General features: G+C 34.4%; 5 protein-coding genes across 5 annotated transcripts in view; 1 reads left to right on the forward strand and 4 right to left on the reverse strand.

Moving 5' to 3' along the window:
- Nucleotides 1–488: 488 nt before the first annotated feature.
- SCAMP5 (SCAMP family protein) lies at nucleotides 489–4,526 on the reverse strand. The gene is made up of 12 exons (XM_021420090.2): nucleotides 4,365–4,526; nucleotides 3,486–3,587; nucleotides 3,341–3,403; nucleotides 3,104–3,137; nucleotides 2,884–3,006; nucleotides 2,217–2,279; nucleotides 2,025–2,118; nucleotides 1,876–1,921; nucleotides 1,728–1,795; nucleotides 1,358–1,406; nucleotides 1,003–1,068; nucleotides 489–752 (listed from the first exon to the last, which is right to left on the reverse strand). Exons 1-12 carry the CDS (start codon nucleotides 4,419–4,421, stop codon nucleotides 720–722), a joined length of 798 nt encoding a protein of 265 aa, XP_021275765.1. The 5' UTR covers nucleotides 4,422–4,526; the 3' UTR covers nucleotides 489–719.
- A 1,500-nt stretch (nucleotides 4,527–6,026) lies between these two features.
- Nucleotides 6,027–8,344, reverse strand: LOC149527684 (geraniol 8-hydroxylase-like). Its single transcript, XM_089784623.1, has 2 exons — nucleotides 7,277–8,344; nucleotides 6,027–7,174 (listed from the first exon to the last, which is right to left on the reverse strand). The coding sequence occupies exons 1-2, from the start codon at nucleotides 8,156–8,158 to the stop codon at nucleotides 6,569–6,571; spliced, it is 1,488 nt and encodes a 495-aa protein (XP_089640749.1). The 5' UTR covers nucleotides 8,159–8,344; the 3' UTR covers nucleotides 6,027–6,568.
- Nucleotides 8,345–8,481: 137 nt separating this feature from the next.
- Nucleotides 8,482–10,925, reverse strand: LOC110419172 (geraniol 8-hydroxylase-like). Its single transcript, XM_021432100.2, has 2 exons — nucleotides 10,032–10,925; nucleotides 8,482–9,229 (listed from the first exon to the last, which is right to left on the reverse strand). The coding sequence occupies exons 1-2, from the start codon at nucleotides 10,893–10,895 to the stop codon at nucleotides 8,630–8,632; spliced, it is 1,464 nt and encodes a 487-aa protein (XP_021287775.2). The 5' UTR covers nucleotides 10,896–10,925; the 3' UTR covers nucleotides 8,482–8,629.
- Nucleotides 10,926–12,670: 1,745 nt separating this feature from the next.
- Nucleotides 12,671–13,236, reverse strand: LOC110420339 (cysteine proteinase inhibitor 5-like). Its single transcript, XM_021433619.2, has one exon. It carries the CDS (start codon nucleotides 13,183–13,185, stop codon nucleotides 12,820–12,822), a length of 366 nt encoding a protein of 121 aa, XP_021289294.1. The 5' UTR covers nucleotides 13,186–13,236; the 3' UTR covers nucleotides 12,671–12,819.
- A 952-nt stretch (nucleotides 13,237–14,188) lies between these two features.
- Nucleotides 14,189–18,603, forward strand: part of STRS1 (DEA(D/H)-box RNA helicase family protein) — a 4,778-nt gene continuing 363 nt past the window's right edge. Inside the window, exons 1-12 of the mRNA XM_021423228.2 lie at nucleotides 14,189–14,810; nucleotides 14,881–14,999; nucleotides 15,115–15,222; nucleotides 15,689–15,769; nucleotides 16,029–16,107; nucleotides 16,327–16,412; nucleotides 16,486–16,542; nucleotides 16,629–16,696; nucleotides 17,276–17,344; nucleotides 17,800–17,893; nucleotides 18,088–18,252; nucleotides 18,441–18,533. Of these exons, the coding sequence (XP_021278903.1) occupies nucleotides 14,276–14,810; nucleotides 14,881–14,999; nucleotides 15,115–15,222; nucleotides 15,689–15,769; nucleotides 16,029–16,107; nucleotides 16,327–16,412; nucleotides 16,486–16,542; nucleotides 16,629–16,696; nucleotides 17,276–17,344; nucleotides 17,800–17,893; nucleotides 18,088–18,252; nucleotides 18,441–18,533 (1,554 nt within the window). The 5' untranslated portion in view covers nucleotides 14,189–14,275. The remainder of the gene's footprint in view (nucleotides 14,811–14,880; nucleotides 15,000–15,114; nucleotides 15,223–15,688; nucleotides 15,770–16,028; nucleotides 16,108–16,326; nucleotides 16,413–16,485; nucleotides 16,543–16,628; nucleotides 16,697–17,275; nucleotides 17,345–17,799; nucleotides 17,894–18,087; nucleotides 18,253–18,440; nucleotides 18,534–18,603) is intronic.

The following is an 18,603-nucleotide window of genomic DNA, read 5'->3' on the forward strand; positions in this document are numbered from 1 at the left end:
TGATTATATTACAATCTTACATTATAATGATCGATTGTAAAATAAATACTGTAATATAATTTAATTAAACACATTATTAAAAATATACTCTCACTTCTCTTATACCAAAGGTCATCTAAATCCCAAGTCCCTGGACAAACATTTACCAAACGTCACCTAAGTCCCAAATCCGTGGACAAACATTTAAGATTGGGTGTAAATTAATTATCCACCTCATCGCTCAGCACTTCCTAGGTTGAAAATTTTGGGCCAAATCCGGTTTTTAAAGCCCAGTATTCTGGTTGATTACAGTCCCGTTCCCCAAAAGACACGCCGGCCCCGTGCCCTGCAAGTCTGTGATATTTTGCCACGTATCGTCACGCTATTGGCCAGGTTTTTACCTTGCAGTACAATTTTTCACTAGCACTTCGGAACGTTAATCATGCTGTTCATGTTTTGTTGATGTCATGCTTAACAAAATAACGCATATATTACATGGGAAAAGGGTGTTGGTGTGGTAAAAGAATTTGGAAATTAATTAAAGACCACTCTCAGAAGGCAGTGACACAGTAATTTCCTAGAATCTACTCAGCATACAAACCCATTGTATCGATGCAAACAACAATTATAAAATGATAAACACAATATAATGTGTAAAAATATATATATATACTAAAACTACCATGAGACGCGGCATCACCAAAAAATCCAACTAGGAGCCCAAGCCTCAATTCAATCTCTCACTTGTTGCCCCTAAAGTACAAGTATATTTTCTGCGCAAACCAACAAAAGGAAAATGGCAAAACTTTCTCAGTCTATATGCAAATAAATAAGAAGGCAAAGCAGCATACTGTTGCAATCGAATATATAAATGGTTTTATGTTAATTCTAAGACTGATTCTATGAACTTTTTCGCATCATATACGTCTTTTCTGTTTTCACAGATTGGAATGGAAGGGACTTATGTGCAACAATATTAACTATATCTATTTATATCATACGATAAGATGGATGAAGACTAACCTGAAGAACCCACAGGCTTAACAGCGACTCCAAGCAAAACAGCCCAAAGCCAACAAAGTAGAAAATCTGTAAACCAACAAATAAATTAGATGAGCCCAAACATTCAACAAAATAATGTTTAAGAAAGAGTAGGACTCTATCTGCAGCAAAAGCATTCATGTATGATCATATATCTCTCATAACTCTCCTCTGAAGTACATCTTCCAAACAATGGTACCTAATTATTATATTATATTTGTCCATAAAAACAAAAGTCTATTTGAGATGGAGAGAAGAATGCACGTCCTTAGATTCCTACAACTTGCTGAATAACAAGTGATAACTTATGCCAACATGCAAAAGTAATAGAACTCACCCCTGCCACCAAATGATTAGAGATAACATCGAAGGCCGCCAGGACACCGCTGCAATTAGACACAATATAAATATATATTAACCATTAGAGACAAAGTTAAGTGTGATTCTCTAGAATCATCAAAAGATACAATCATAAGACCATTCCAACAACTAATGAACATTTGGATGGGGCAAAACTGAACAAAAAAGGTTTTGGAATGTCCCAGCCACTAAGTGTCTCGAAGGCTTGGATTATTTGTATTTCAATCACATTAAAAGCATACTTCATAACAAGGTAACATGTACACCAAATTGCTTGGACAATCAACAAATTTGCCAACTCAAGGTCCTTCTGATTTTGGGCACAAATTAGGGAATTAAGAACTTACGTCAATGACTTCCCATGAAAGACAACAGGAGGAGCTATTGCAGCAAATATGCAAAACCCAAGGTGGAGCTACACAAAGCAAATAGACAAGTTAAACAAAAATCAACCAGAAAACTAATGATGCCTAAGTCAATCATAACTAAACTCACCAAGTAAAACATGAAAAACCAACCAAAATTCAAAGCACTATCTGTCCTGCAAGGTGAAACAAAGTACCCAGCAGAACAATCAGCACACCAAAAATTTTTTTATTTTCACGCTACAAATTGAATTTTTAAATTAATCAGTATATATTTACCTCATTGCTCGATATAGAGGTCTGTACCACAAAACATATGAAAGAGGACATCCAAGCAACATGTAGATTATAGCAAGGAAAAAAATTTTAACACCTACATTGTATTAACCAAGTTAGAATATAAATATTATTGTATGCTGGGACCAAATTTGACAACAAATACAAAATATCAAGGAATCAGAAAATACTTACCCCCGCCTTGAATCCAACAGACAATCACTGCAATAACATTATAAACAAGACAAAGAACAATGCCTGAAACAATAAAAATCAAAGCATGTCAGTAAAATCAGCAAAAAAGAGGAGGTGGCGGACAAGGTGCAAAGGTTTCTAGTATGGCCAAATACTGTAAAATAATATCCAAAATGTACATGTTAAATGAAGATTCAAGGAGAGTTATGTCATATAAGTTTTCAAGGTTTAAACTATAAAAAGATTTAAAAATAAAAAACTAATTGAATCCATTAGACAGCAATGACATCCACTCAAATATCAATGAACCCTCAGACTAAGTGTTCCTGGGAAATACCAATTAAATGGGCACACTCTATTTGAGGAAATCCAATACTTGTTTAGTTGTGATGCTTCAGCTAGGTTTATGACCATGAGATTGCCCACAATTATTCACAAGCATATAAGGAAAATATAATAATATTATTAAATACTTGAGGATTCTTTTTCATTCATTTGAGTAAAAAAGGGATAGAGAAGCAAAGGTAGTATAACCATAATATTCAGAGCAAACATTCTACAACAGTGTCTTTTGTATAAAAACTTAGAAAATTACCATTTACAAAGTGAGAATTGTTATTAGTAGAAAACATCCACGATAACAAAGTGGAAAGGTTAGCTTCCATACCTAGCCAACTTGCAAATGCAAGATATTGCAGCCTTTGAGCATGAACTGGTATCTCATTAGCTATATCATGATGTATGATTGGGAAAATTGGTGGCCAATTCTTATTGTCTACAGTAACACCAGCTGATATGCCATAATGAAAAAAAGGGAACATTTAGCGCCTTCCACTAATTGAAAAGAAAGTAAAAGTAAACTGTTGCTTGTGCTCCCGTTCTCTTACCTTGGGAAATAGCATCTTCCCTTCGCTTTATGTCCTGAAAAAAAATAAAAAATGAAATAAAAGTTAACTAGCAAACTCAAAACTCAAGTCACAGTCAAAGCATGAGAACATTTAATGCAGTGCACAAGAAAGGAGGCATTACAAGATACAATTGGATCAGTAAGTCTTTATTTAACATTAACAAAAGAAAAAGGCAAGTGATTCACACTCCTAAACAAACACCAAGTTAAAAATAACCTTTTCCCTTCTTTTAAGATCAGCTTCCCAAGCTGCAAGCTCCTTCTCTTTTTTCTTGGGCTCCTGTTATGAAAACAACAAAGCAATCAGTCATCCCCTGTGTATTCATGCTATAGAAATGTAAAGGAGATTGAAACTTCATTACATTCATTGTATCCAGAGGTATATCCACTGTAGCATCATGTTTCTGCCCAAATCCCAGAGGTTCGGACGCCAGTGGTCGTGCAGGAGCAACAGCACCTCCGTTCTGCAATGACTCACAATAAGCAACAGAAAAGAGAACGATGAAATATATTTAAATATATTTAAAGGAAACACGACCAAGCAACATGCGAGTAACACCTGTGCCAGATATATGAATCATGCCCAATTAAGCATTAATTGTCACGAGCTCAGCACTTAACATAGCATACACTATGAACATGACTAACGTGTATCAGCATTATTACATACATGGTCACACGGCTAGCAAGGAAGAACAATCTCAGGCTCAAATCCAGCTTATATTAAACATCTATGGTCCATAATTTACAAATTACAATTAATATCACTCCGTATAGAAATTTTCAGGTTCATGAAATTATAACACATTTGAAACAACCAAATTGACCCTACTTTCAGAATGGCTATTAAATTGCTTGAGTTTTGAAGAAACTCAAAGATAAATATGGAAAAAAAAAAGCTTTAATTAAAATTACATTACAAGGTTCAAAAATAAAAGCCATTTTTACAAAAATTAAACACTGAAATTCTCACTTGTTAAATCAAATAAACCCAAAGTTTTTTCCATTAATTGCAGCAAAAGAAAACACGAAATTCAAAAAAATCGAAAGCCATTTCCTCCCCGACATTTTAGCAAAGCAGGCCTTTTCAGATCTAGTCTTCGGGAAACCTAATCCCCAAACTAACCCCGAAAAACGAAGAGCACACCCCGGACACGTAAATAGAACCAGAAATCCAGATCTGAGATGGGCAAAAAAGAGAAACTGGAAAAAAAAAAAGGAAAAAAAATAAAATTTAATACCGAAAACGGATTGACTTCTTCTTCATCGAACGGGTTAGGATCGTGGTGGCGATTCATTTTCTCTCTATTTGAGATCCCAAAATTTCTCCAAACTTGGGCAAAATTTCGGTTGAGTGAGCTTTCACATAGAGAAAACACTTTACTCTCTTGTAACCAGCTTGGCTTGTGAGTGACGCGGGATATTAAGTGTAATTATGGATTGACCCTTTATATTTGAAATATTTACGAGTTTGGGCTTGCTTGCGTGGCCAGATGGAGTGACTTCATTCGCACAAGCGGGTGTACGTGGCGGTACTAGAGTCGTTGCACATTGAAACTAGCAAAATCGGTGGTTGCCACGTAAGGAGACGTGTTTTGGCTTTCGCAATCGTCGGTCGGTGGGTTCCCCCTAACCCTTTTCCCTTCGAATAAAAGAAAAAAAAAAGATTTATTTGAATTATTTTTATTATTTTACGTTTAATTTTCCTTTCTACGCAAACTCATATGATTGGCAGAATTTAATTTTACTTATTAGTATTTCGTAATTAAAATGCGAATTTTAATTTTAATGAAACAGTTGTGAATAAAGATGAGCATTTATTGAATAAATAAATTAAATTTGATTAAATTGTTTGAACTCAATTTTAATGGACTATCATATTTGATTTATTCGACAATCTGGATAACCATAATTTAAGATCATATTAATCATTAATAATATATATTAAATCTAATAATATATTGCTAAAATATTTAACATAAAGAATATATTGATATATTTATTTCTACTATAAATATTATTAATATAAGTGATAAAACCAATCGAGTTGATTAATATAAGTTGATTTTAATTTATTTCGATTTTAATTCATAATTTTATTAAATTTTATATAAATCAATTAATTTGATTTTTAAAATTTTAAAATGAAATAGATGGATTGTTCGAACCTTGTAAAGTGAAATAACTAGTAAAACAATTATGGTTTGACATCTAGCAATCATTTAATAATTATTCTTACGATTTAGTAGTCCAATGGAACATCATGATTTATGAGTTTGAAAATATGAAAAGTGTGGTTTTCGATTAATCAATCAAATCATAACCCTCCAAATTAAATTCAAATTGAAAGTTCCCCAATGGTAATTATTTATTGACCCCAAAAAATCTTTGATAGCTTTCTTTTTCCTTCTTATTCATTCCATCACAGTCATATGGTGTTCGTTAATGAATGGTTTTAATTAGATGAAGGAAACAAATCATAATTGGACCCTACATAAGAAAAGTTTTTGACAATCTATCTGTAATGAAATTTGATTCTTTGAGAATGTGTTGTCTGCTTCCAATAATATATTTGTTTAGGTGCTACCCTTATTGACGTGGAAATTTTCAAATGTTTAAAGTTTGGATTCAGAAGATGCTGGTTCTGATAGTTACTTTTGTAAGAGTCGGCATGAGGCTTGACAAATGGCAAATGAACATAATGGCCTAATTAATTAATTAGGCTCTTTTAAGTTTTGGAAAAAGCTCAGTTTTTGGTCTCTTTCCTCTTAATTAAATGAACAAAACTTTATTTTTGTCCGCCGAGAAATTGGTATTTCGCAAGGCGCAACTTGTAGTAAACATGAATTTTTCATAAGCTGCAACTTGTACTAAACATCAATTTGCTTGAAAGAATCTCATCGACTATGCAAAGTTCAAGGAATCAATAGCTTATTCTAAAGACAACAACAAAACCCAAAACCCAAAACTACAAGTCCAAACAAAATTAGCTAGCTGTAAGATTTATTCTAACCAGACGGTCCACCTTTAGATACTTCAGTTGACCATAAGCTTTAGCTCCTTAAGTCACATGTCCCTCTAACTCCACTAGATTACTTTAAACGACAACTAAGCCATCTAACAAGAGGAAAGAAAGCCCCGAAGACACCTCAGTTCGGTGAAAACAAAGATGGGACTTAAGTATGAAGCTCAGTGACGATGACGGTGCCTAACATCATTGGAATGGCTGCTGTTTAATCACTCTTCAAGCTTTTTGGTAAGCTTGTCTGCTAATTTTTTCGTTTGGTCATGTAAGAAGCTGGAGGGTCAAATTGAAATGGTCTGAATTGCGCTGAGAAACATGACAAGTGCCTCAAAGCAGATAACGAAAACTAAATAGAAGTAACCAACAATCATGCCAGTGTTGATGAACAAGCTCTACCAATACGTTAATGATTATTCATAGTTATCTCATTACAGGGATAGCATAAAGAGGTACAGCTTTCTTCAAAGTCATACCGAATTTCTCTTGCATGTCCAACTCTTGTGGATTGATTCCTTGAGGAAGTTTCCAATCAAAGGAAAGGATCACGGAAGCTAACATCAAGTGCACCATCCGAGTCGCAAGAGGCAATCCTAGACATAACCTTCTCCCTGCTCCAAACGGTATAAACTCAAAGCTTCCATCTTTATAATCTATTTTGGAGCCAATGAACCTGTCTGGGCAAAATGTAAGTGGGCGATCCCAATATTTTGGGTCTCTATTTATAGCCCATATATTCACCAAAGCATGAGTGCCCTTTGGTATGGTGTAACCACAGATTTCTACATCATTTCTTGCTTTATATGGTAAGAGAAGAGGGGCTGCTGGGTGGAGCCGCAGGGTTTCTTTTACAACAGCTTGAAGATATGGGAGTTCATCCATGTCTGATTCTTTCACTTTTCTTTCCGGGCCAATAACGTTCATGAGTTCCGCCCTTGCCTTTTGCATCACGTCAGGGTTTCGAAGAAGCTCCGCCATTGCCCATTCTGTGGTTGTTGCAGATGTCTCACTTCCAGCAATGAACAAGTTCTGTCAAAAATGTGAGACTTGTTTTAGCAATGTTACCTCAATGAGGAAGGATTAAGGTTCAAATTTACACCCCACAAAAAAAATGTAAAACTATAATTTCACCTGGATCAACGGCTTGATTGTTTCACGATTGATAACAGATCCATTCTCTTCCCATTGATCTAGAAGCACATCCAAGAAATCACCATTCCTGGTGGCTGGATCCGATGCTCTAGCCTCCATTCTTTTACCAATCATCTCGTCAAATATCTCATGCATCCTGTCATGAGGCAGCCTTGCATGCTTCCTCACTCCCTGCAAATCAAACCTCTTCAAGACAGGAAAATAATCTGATAAATTCGGTTTCCCTGCGCTCTCCACCATCTTCCACACCAGCTCTTTAAATTCTTCAGCTGTACTAAATTCCGGATCAACAATATCCATCGAAAACATTGTACTGAAAATCAAGTTAAGTGTGGTAGCAAAAACAACTTGACCTATATTAACTTGGGAACCTGAAAGACAATGTTTCCTGATATGTTCAATAAGTTGCTCAACTTTCTGGTAGCGTAGGTGTTGCAGAGAGTTAAGCTTTTGTGCACTGAACAACTGGGTGCTACACATTCCGCGGAGTTTGCGCCACCTATTGTCATCACTAGGACCCCATACCAAGGAAGCTTCAAGGTTGGGCATGGAAGCAATAGCATCAGGAATCGGGCGATCGGAGAAGGATTGGGCATGAGTTTGGAGAATTTTTTTGGCCATTTCAGGGGAGGAGAGTACCACAACTGTGACGGAGCCTAGGCGAAGAGTCATGATGGGGCCATGGATTTCGGCAAGCTTGGAGAGGGATTGGTTTGGGTGAGCGCCTAGGCGATGGATGGAGCCGATGATGGGGAGGCCGATGGGACCTGGTGGTAGGTTTAAAGTCTTGGAGCGGTGGAACAAGGGCTTGAAAAGTAGGAAGACGATGGAGATACAGAGCAAGATGATGTATAGTTCCATTTTTTGGTTAGATTGTTGTGGGTGTTGACGCAGAATATAAACACTGAGCAAGCTAGACAAAACCCTGCTAATTTATAATTATGACTGTTTTGCGGTGGTAGCTGGCAGGCTTCCTCCTACTAGTCCATGTCTGGTCCCTTGCCATTGTTAATAATAAGAACTAAAAAAAGACTGTTCAGCACTTTTGAAGCTCTAATTTTGCAGACAGTAAGTATTAGAATTGCATTGGACATTGCCACATTAGTACAATAATTTGAAAGGATTGGACTCTGTTTCTAGTAAAAATCTTGAGACAGTTTTTCTATCTTGATCATACATATAAATAATTGCAATCACTTAAATCAGTTTTTATTAAATTTTCTTTGCATTAATATAGTAATAATTCATAGAAAAGAAAATGGGTACTAAAACTTTTGCATCCCATCGACATACACAATAGTAATTTACACCATTTTTTTAACTCGTTTTTACCTAAATGGGAATAGCATAAAGAGGTGTAGCTTTTTTCAAAGTCATGCCAAATTGCTCTTGCATGTCCAAATCTTCTGGATTGATACCCTGAGGAAGTTTCCAATCAAAGGAAAGGATCATAGAAGCTAGCATCAAGTGCACCATGCGAACTGCAAGGGGCAAGCCAGGGCAAATCCTTCGACCAGCTCCAAATGGGATATACTCAAAATCACGACCTCTGTAATCTAACCCGGAATCAAGGAACCTTTCTGGGCAAAACAAAAAAGGGTCGCTCCAGAATTTTGGGTCTCGACCGATAGCCCAGGCATTCACAAGAACTTGTGCGTTCTTGGGAACGGTGTAGCCGCATATCTTTACGTCATTTTTGGCTTTATAAGGTAGGAGAAGAGGAGCAGCAGGGTGGAGCCGCATCGTTTCTTTTACGACAGCTTGAAGGTATGGGAGTTGATCCACGTCTGATTCTGTCACAGCTCTTTCGCTGCCGATAACTTCTATGAGTTCCCTTCTTGTTTTTTGTAGCGCTTCAGGTTTTCTCAGGAGCTCCGCCATCGCCCATTCCGTTGTGATTGCAGATGTATCACTTCCAGCAATGAACAAGTCCTGTTTGAGTGTGAGAAACGTAAATTTGAAAGAGATTTGATTGCATATGAGAGATGGAAACCATAGGAGGAAAACCAAGAAATGGATCAACCTCTAGAACCATAGCAACTCAGACTTGCACAATTGTTATAGCAGAAAAACCTGAAACAGGCGGTCTAATAAAAGTTTACATGCAGAAATAACCAAATCCTTTTCATTAAAAGAAAAGGAAAAAGAAACCCAATCCCAGAATCAAAATTGAACGTGGTTTCTGTTTATTTTTCTGGTGACTGAATCAATTATTTTGGCATGCTAGGTACGGTTGTCTACCAAATCTTTCGTTTTTAATGTTTAAACCATGTTAAGATTCGATCTGTTTGGAGATCTTTCTTTCCACAGCTAGCACCATAGATAAAGGAAAGCAATAGAAAACAGAACATGTGGAGCCTAGGAAATAATCTATAAGATTATAACTATATAGCAAAGGTGTCTTTCAATCAAATTTTTAAGTTCTTTACAATTAGATGACACGTGTAGCCTATGATTAAACAAGATTGGGTCTGGCTTATTTAAAATGCGTCTAATAATTCGAGTAAGTTTTTGGATCTCTACCCTTCACCCTTCAACGAATTTAATGCTTATTCCGTACTAGCAGAAAAATAATTTCGTTATTTTTCCGTAAGCCTATATTGGATAGTCAAAAGTAATTAAATGTTTAATTAATTGCAACAAAAAGTCTGGTAGATTTCACATCGAGTAAAGTATCAGGCTTTTAAAATTGTATTAATGTTTTTTTCAACTGTTAACTAAAAGAAATCCTTACCAGAATCAAAGGTTTGATATTTTGGCGACTGAAATCAGACGGGTTCTCTTCACATTGATCAAGAAGCACATCCAACAGATCACCACTTTTACTGGAACCTGATGCTCTAGCTTCCATTCTTTTATCAAGCATCTCATCAAATATCTCGTGCAACCTCATGTAAGACGGCCTGATATGCTTCCTTATTCCCTGCAAATCGAACCTTTTCAACGTTGGAAAATAATCTGACAAGTTTGGTTTTGCTGAATCCTCCATTATCCTCCACACCAGATCCTTGAACTCTTGAGCTGTATTGAAGTCAGGGTCCACGATATCCACGGAAAAGATTGTGGTGGATACTAAGTTCAGCGCTGTCGCGAAAGCAACTTGCCCGATGTTGACTTGGGAGACTGAAACGCTTTGTTTATTGATGTGTTCAATCAGTTGCCCAACTTTCTGGTGGCGAAGGTGTTGCAGGGAGTTGAGTCTTTGCACAGTGAACAACTGGGTGTTGCATAACCTACGACGGTTGCGCCACCTGCTATCTCCAAGGGCCCATGCAAGGGTCGACTCAGGGTTAGGCTGGGAGGCGACGACGTCAGGAACAGTGCGGTCGGAGAAGGACTGCTCGTGCGTTTGGAGGATCTGTTTGGCGGTTTCAGCCGAGGAGGCGATGACAGTGGTCACAAAACCAAGGCGGAGAGTCATGAGAGGGCCATAGATCTTGGCTAGCTCAAAGAGGGATTGGTTGGGGTGGGAGCCTAGGCGATGGAGAGAGCCGATTATAGGGAGGTTGATGGGGCCCGGAGGGAGGCTGCGGGCGGAGGAGCGGCGAAGGAAGATGATGAGAAGGGAGATGCAGAGCAAGAAGATGTAGATATCCATTTTTGTTTTGCTTGGGAACCGAGTTTTCGCTGCAGCTTCTAATATAGTAGGAAAATATTATTTGATAACACATTTCAAAAATAATAATCAAAATAAATTTAATTATTTTTAATTATAATTTGATAAAAATATTTGTAAAAAATATTTAAATAAATAAAATCATTCATTATATTTTTTTTATATGTGTATTTCTAATTTTTCTCTCTCGTTCCAGTTATATCTAAGTTTATCTATTTCTTCTTTTAATCTATGCTCCTAATTCTCTCTTATCTGCTTTCAAGATGCGAATAATGATTTTAATGTGTTTTGGATAGATGATTATTTGAAAATTTTAATTTTTTGATATTTTGAATGAAACTAAAATAGCAAAAATAATTACAGATATTTTAAATAGCTTTTAATTTGATTAATTTGGACCTAAATACTAATAAACTTAAAAATTTAGAATTTATAAACCTAAGGTTTGAAAATATTTTTTTTATTTTTAGTCGAAATATACTTTTTAGATAAAAAATTTTATATTTTAATTTATGAAAATATATTAGAAATACTTCAATTAGTGTCAAATTGTAAAAAAAAAATACAAAAAAGAAATAAAGAGAGTTAGAGGATTTGAAATTTGGTTTATAAGTAATAATAATATTTTAAGTATTAAAATGTAATAAAATTTTTTTAAACATAGCATATAACAACAATATTTTTTTCAACATAACATATAATATATTTTTGTACATGATGTGTAATAATAATATTTTTTTCAACATAGTATGTAACAACCTTTTTTAATCATAACGTGTAATATATTTTTATACTTGATGTGTAATAAAAATAATTTTTTTTTCAATATTATGCGTAATAACGTTTTTAATTATGACATGTAACAATAATATTTTTTTTAACATGATGTATAACAGTTTGTTTTAACCATGACGTGTAACAATAATATTTTTTTTAACATGATGTATAACAGTTTGTTTTAACCATGACGTGTAACAATAATATTTTTTTAACATGAAATATAATATCATTAAGGGTAATTTTGTCTAATGACGTGTAACATTATTAAAGATAATTTTATCTAATTTGATTTAAAATAGTTAAAATTGTAAAATTGATTATTTTTGAAAATATCTTATTTTTAAGAGTTATTTTTTAAAATACCTCTATATAAAATTATCATGTTTGGGTCTCCTTGGCGAATTAATTAGTTAACTTGTGCCATACTGCTATATAAATTATCTTTTCGTCTTTAAATATTTATTTTTTATTTTAATTAAAATTTAAATTTTTATAATATAAATATTAAATTTTTAATATTAAAACTATATAATTCATGAAAATTAAGTTATACTATAGAAAAATAAGAATATTAACTGTTTAAAAATAAAAAAAATGTCATTTTTTGAAACAATATAAAAAAGAAATGAACAATAAATAAATAAAATGAGAGATTGTGAGCCTGATTGCTTTAGCCTTCAATTTCATGCGAGGTTTGGGGTAGTAGTATTATTTTAAAAGATCTAATAGTTAATTAGTTGAGTAATAGTAGTATTATTTTTTCAAAATATTATTTTATTTCCTTTATTTTTTTAAATTAAATGATTATTCATCTGTTTCTCACATTCTCAATGGGATATAAAAAATACCCAAGATATTATTCCATTGTTTATCCATTTTTGTCCTTTTAAATGTCTCAAAATAATTTTTAAATACTTATTTTTTTACTTTCATATTATAAATATCATTTTTTTATTTTATATTAAAAAATTACAAAATTATATATATCATAAATCATAATCGAAATTTTTTATTTTTAATTGTCGCAAAAGTAGAATAAACACCCTTGGTATCATTCTTAAATCAGTCTAAAACATGAACATACATTCCCAAAACCCTAAAAGTTGTTCCCAAACGATTTACTTCATCAACCCTGGATAGGTTTAAACGAGATTAGGCTCTTGGAATTAAGCCCGGCCTTCTCCCAAACGACAGCCTCGTATTCCTTAGCCTCAGCGGTGGTCCCGGCGGTGGTCTCCACATCAAGCTTATAGTTTATTCCTGAAACCACCTGCATCTCGCCTTTCATCACGCTCTTCAACTCCAAACTCGACTTCGACTGCTTGTTGTACTCCGACACGGCGAACTTCGCAACTTCCGTCACGTGGGGGTCATTCAAGTCTTTTATCGGTTTCCATCCGCCGACCAAAGTCTTCCTCCGGGCATCGCAGAAGACGAAAGGAAGGAACATGAGGGAAACCGAGAAGACAGCGACAAGTAATTTTTGCTGCATTCTGAATTTTTGCAAATTATAACTGCGGGTTCCAATGACTGAGTTTGGTGGCTGACTGTTCAAATTTATAACCCCAGGGTTACTGTTGGTGACTCAGATTCTATATTGCCCTTAGTATTGGCAGGATTTACAGTAACGCCACTGCATAAATTGCAGAGCCGTTGGATTTTTGATGAGTTCATTGCCAGTTGTTTATTTGGCTGATAGTGAGAAAATGGGACGTCATGATTTGTCAATGGTTGGCCTCAATAAATAAAAGTTTTAATTTTGGTAATTTGGTAAATAGCTTTATTATTGTTTAGCAAAAAGTGGAATAAATTGGTTATAGCTTTAAAGAGACTACAACTTTGGTAAGAGTTTAAATTTATTTAACTTTACAATTTGGATAATAATTAATGGAGGATTTTAAGTGAAAATTTTTGTATTAAAAACAATTAAATAAGAACAAACTCAAATACAATGTGAATTTTTTATTTTTTAATTAAAATTCATGAAATTTTTAATTAAAAAATTAAATAAAATTGATACTGTCTTGTTCAGAAAAGTTAATACTTTATTCAATAGATGTTTAATTTAAAATTATGATAAAATTTTCTCCATTCGTTAACTGTTAATTTAAATTTGTGCCTTAACAATACTTACATAATTAATTTTATATAAAAATTTATCAATTTTTTTAAATTTTAGTATTCATTTGATAAAAGGACGTTTCAAACTTCATCTTAAAATTCCACCTAATCTCACCTTGTAGCTAAAAATTAAAATGGAAAATGGAAACGATTAATCTTTTAGAATCCAACGAGTAGATGAATTATACATAATTAAATAAAAAATAAATAATTTCATTATTGATTCATTTTTTAATTTTTCTCATTAGTAAATAATTTGTATATATTCAGAGCATATCACCTGGGCCGAAGCCTTTTTAAATTGGCCCTCATTGTCCCAATTTAAAGCCCAAGTCAGTTAGCGGTGGCGGCTGGCCTTTCACCTTCACGCGCTCTACAAACCTAAAACCCTAACATAAAACCTTAACCACCAACTTAACAACTCTCTGGGTTTGGTTCTGGTTGTGGCGCAGATCGGGAAAATGACTCCGTCTACGGAACCACTAGCCCCAGAGAGTATGAGCAATCAAGCGATCAAGAAAAAGAACAAGAAGAAGAATAAATTAGCCAAGTTAGAAGACCAAAGGGAAGAAAATGTGAAGCAGAAACCGCAAGAAACCGAAGAAATTGAGTTGAGGAAAAAAGACAAGAAAAAGCGTAAGAATGAAAAAGAACGTGAAAGCCAAGCGAGTCACGAAGAAAGTGCTGATGAGCCTAGGAGGAAAAAGAAGGAGAAAAAGGAGCAGAAGCAAGAAGAAGAAAACGGGGAATTTAGTGAAACTCAAAAGATAAAGCAAGATTCAGTTCAATTTGATGGGGAGGAGAAGGTGGTGGTGAGCGGAAAGGACGCTGAAGAAGCGAAATATGCGCCGTTGAAATCATTTGCCGACTCTAAGTTACCAAAAAATGTTTTGAATTGCTGCAAGGATTTTAAGAGTCCATCACCAATTCAGGCTCATGCCTGGCCCTTTTTATTAAACGGTCGTGATTTTATTGGAATTGCAAAAACTGGGTCAGGTACTGCAATTTAGTTTATGATTATTTGTTTTATGTTATGTTAGCATCTGATATTAGTTTTTGTGATCAGGTAAGACCTTGGCATTCGGAGTACCAGCAATGATGCATGTTTTGGACAAGCGAAAGCGTATAAAGAACAAGAATCCTCTTTGTCTTGTACTTTCCCCGACAAGAGAATTGGCCGAACAAGTATGTATCGATTTTAACTTGTTTTTTTTGGATATGTGATGTCGGTGCATATTATCTATTGAGAAATAAGTCTTTAGAATGTAACAAATCGTTTGGCTTCATTTTCTGGTGGCAGATATTTAACGTTTTGTGTAATGCTGGACAATCTTGTGATGTCAAAAGCGTCTGTTTGTATGGAGGAACCTCTAAAGGACCTCAAATTTCTTCTTTAAATTCTGGCGTTGTAAGATAATCTATCTCGTTTCTTTATTTTAATATTTCATATGTGACTCTGTTTATTTAGTTTTTATGTTAAATATGTCCTGCATTTGGTTGCATATGTTAGCATATGTATTTTTTTTCTTTACTGGTTTTGGTTCTAAATAATTGTTGTTCTACCTTGGTTGATATAGTTGTCTAAATAATTGTTGTTCTACCTTGGTTGATGATAGGTTTGAATATATGAATCTATCTGAAGCCATGGTGCTATATAGGTTTTTAATTTCTTCTTAAACTTGGTTCTTAGAAAAGATGGATGGGAAGAACTCTGAACAATACTGAAATAAGCATATTATTCATGAATTTATAGATTTTGCTTGTTTCGATTAGATTTTATGTCTTTTGAATATTCTAAAAAGACATTCTACACTTTTTGTGTATTAAATTTTCTTATATTGGCCTAATACAAAATGGATTTTCCTCTAAACTAGGATATAGTCATTGGAACGCCTGGTCGTTTGAAGGATTTGATGAATATGGAAGTGTGTCAGCTTAAGGATGTATCTTTTGTGGTAAGTGAATGATCCTTTTTACTTTTTATTGTCTTACGTTGCACATTATCTTGCAATTATTCAGTGGTTTCTATGTCAAATTTATTTAGCCTTCCCTAATTGACTGTATTGGAAGTAACCAGTAGAACGACCTCAACTTTTTTGTTATAGTTTCTAGTCTGTTTCAATTGCCTCTGTTTGGAGCCTTTGGGTAATCTTATATTACCTTTTTCTTGAGTATGTAAGCTCGAACTAAAAATTGTGCATTAATATTCTATAGGTCCTAGATGAAGCAGATCGAATGCTTGACATGGGATTTGAAGATGATGTTCGGTTTATATTGGGAAGGACGTGTTCTGGTATGTGTCTTAATTGATACATTGGAATTTTAAAGACTCCTAGAAGATTTTTATTTTGAAGCTTGAGCTTTAATGGTTGATGATGACTCTTGAATAAATGCTGTTAACTGTTAATAAAATCAAGTTCCATCAAGATAAGAAAAATTGTTCTGCATATTGATAGAATAATGCATGAGCAATTAGGGTTGAGAGTCTCATGTCTCTTTTAAACTTGTGCAGCTCGTCAGATGGTAATGTTTAGTGCTACGTGGCCTGCCGCGGTTCATCGATTAGCTCAGGAATACATGGACCCTAATCCTGTTAAGGTATAGATCTTCATGCATGATGACATTTTCATAGTTTCCTATTTACTTCAGGAAATAATGAATTTGTGTTCAGGTTGTGATAGGCTCAGAAGATTTAGCTGCCAACCATGATGTTATGCAAATAGTTGAGGTCTGTTTTTGCTTAACCCACTTAAACCATCTCCCACATTTACAGATATAGATGTGCTTTTATTAACTTTTGCTTTCTATATGTAGGTTTTGGATGATCGTTCACGATATGAGCGTTTGACTGCTTTGCTCAAGAAATACCATGAATCTAAGAGGTATTTATTCTCGCATCTGTTGAATTGTATAACTTTTTCCTTGTGATTCTTCCAGTTGCATATTGCTGTGGTAAAAAATTGAATTTATTTTATTTTTCAGGCTTTGAGTATTCTGCATGGAAATGTATGGTGGTTTCGAAATAGGTTAAACTAGGAAGTATACAAGACATATATCAAAGATAGAAAAAGAGTGGAAACCAGAAAAATTTTGTAGCGAACAGAAGCTTTCTTATAGTTTCATTACATTAGCCATCCAAGAAATCCTTAATGATTTTTAGTAGATTATGAATATTGTTATTATCTAAAAAGGGTATTTGTCCCATTAGTTGGCAGTAACCTTTTAGGGATAATAAGCCCTTTGGCACATATTGTTATTATCTAAAAAGGGTATTTGTCCCATTAGTTGGCAGTAACCTTTTAGGGATAATAAGCCCTTTGGCATCAGCTTTAAACTATATCTTGGAGCCATACTGTTACTGAAATTACTTGAACTTGACTTGAGCTCTCTTATCTGTTATTTTATTATCTTTATTTTTGTGATTTACGTCCTGTTGATATAGTGGTTTGCATTTCAATCAGGAATAGAGTATTGGTATTTGTCTTGTACAAGGCAGAAGCTGGTCGTATTGAAAATATGCTTCAAAGAAGGTAAATTTCATCACCCTTGTCTCATACTTCGATTTTAATCGTTAAGTTAGAAATATCTCCCTAAATAATATATTGGAATTTTCATTCATCAGCTAGAATGGGTAGCATTCTGGTGGTCCTTAAACTTTGATGCTATTATAGGTCTCCACTTAGTCTTTTGACTTTAAATTAAGCACTTGGACTATCTAAAATCTGCAATAACAATTTGATTTGATAATGTTAATCAATGTGTGCTCACTTGACATTCATGTCACTATGAGTTATGAAATTGAATAAATTATCGACAAATTGCTTGATTGTTCAAGTTGGTAAGTTTTTAAACATTAAAAACCAGTTGTGGATTTGTAATCGCATCAAAATTTAAGGACTGTTGGCTGGTCTGCTAAAGTATCAAAGCTAGCAATTTTTGTGAGCTTTTTATTTCAACTTTTTGTTTATTCAATTTTTTTTTCTAGTGGTTGGAATGTTGTTTCTATACATGGCGGCAAAGCACAACATGAACGTACTAATGCACTATCATTATTCAAGGATGGAAGCTGTCCTTTGATGGTATACTCTTGCATATTATCATTTTTTTCTTTTTAAAATTGTTCTAATCTTTCTTAAGAAACTCAGTGTTGGTAATATCAGTTGGATCTGTAGAATTACAGGAGCACTGTTTGTTATGTGTTACTATGGTCCAGCCAAAAAAAAAAAGACTAGCTAGTATAACTGTTGATACTTTTTGACACCATACTTTTCAGGTAGCTACAGATGTGGCTGCTCGAGGATTGGATATTCCAGATGTTGAAGTGGTGATCAATTATAGTTTTCCTCTCACTACAGAGGATTATGTACACCGGATAGGGAGGACTGGAAGAGCTGGTCGGAAGGGTGTTGCTCACACATTCTTCACGCAGCAGAATAAGGTATACTACAATTTGCTTCATGTTCTCAAATTCATATGACATTCTTAAAAATGTTGCTATGATAAAGGATATTGTGGAATGAAACATTTGGCTCCAAAATCACGGATAATTTAACAAGGAAAATACAACCATTTTTGTGGAAAACCTACTCAACTTTATTTTTCCAAGTAGTGACAAGCTTATGGCAGGGACTTGCTGGAGAGCTGGTAAATGTTCTAAAGGAAGCCGGGCAGATTGTACCTCCTGCCCTGTTGAAATTTGGAACTCATGTGAAGAAAAAGGTTTGTATTTAATATTTTTTGGCTGCATGCTCTATGTTCACATTCAAGCAATGGGCACGGCGCCTGAAAC

The sequence above is a fragment of the Theobroma umbraticum genome, unplaced genomic scaffold (assembly GCF_002168275.2).
Source record: "Theobroma umbraticum cultivar Fairchild unplaced genomic scaffold, ASM216827v3 scaffold_30.0, whole genome shotgun sequence".
Classification (NCBI taxonomy): Eukaryota; Viridiplantae; Streptophyta; class Magnoliopsida; order Malvales; family Malvaceae; genus Theobroma; species Theobroma umbraticum.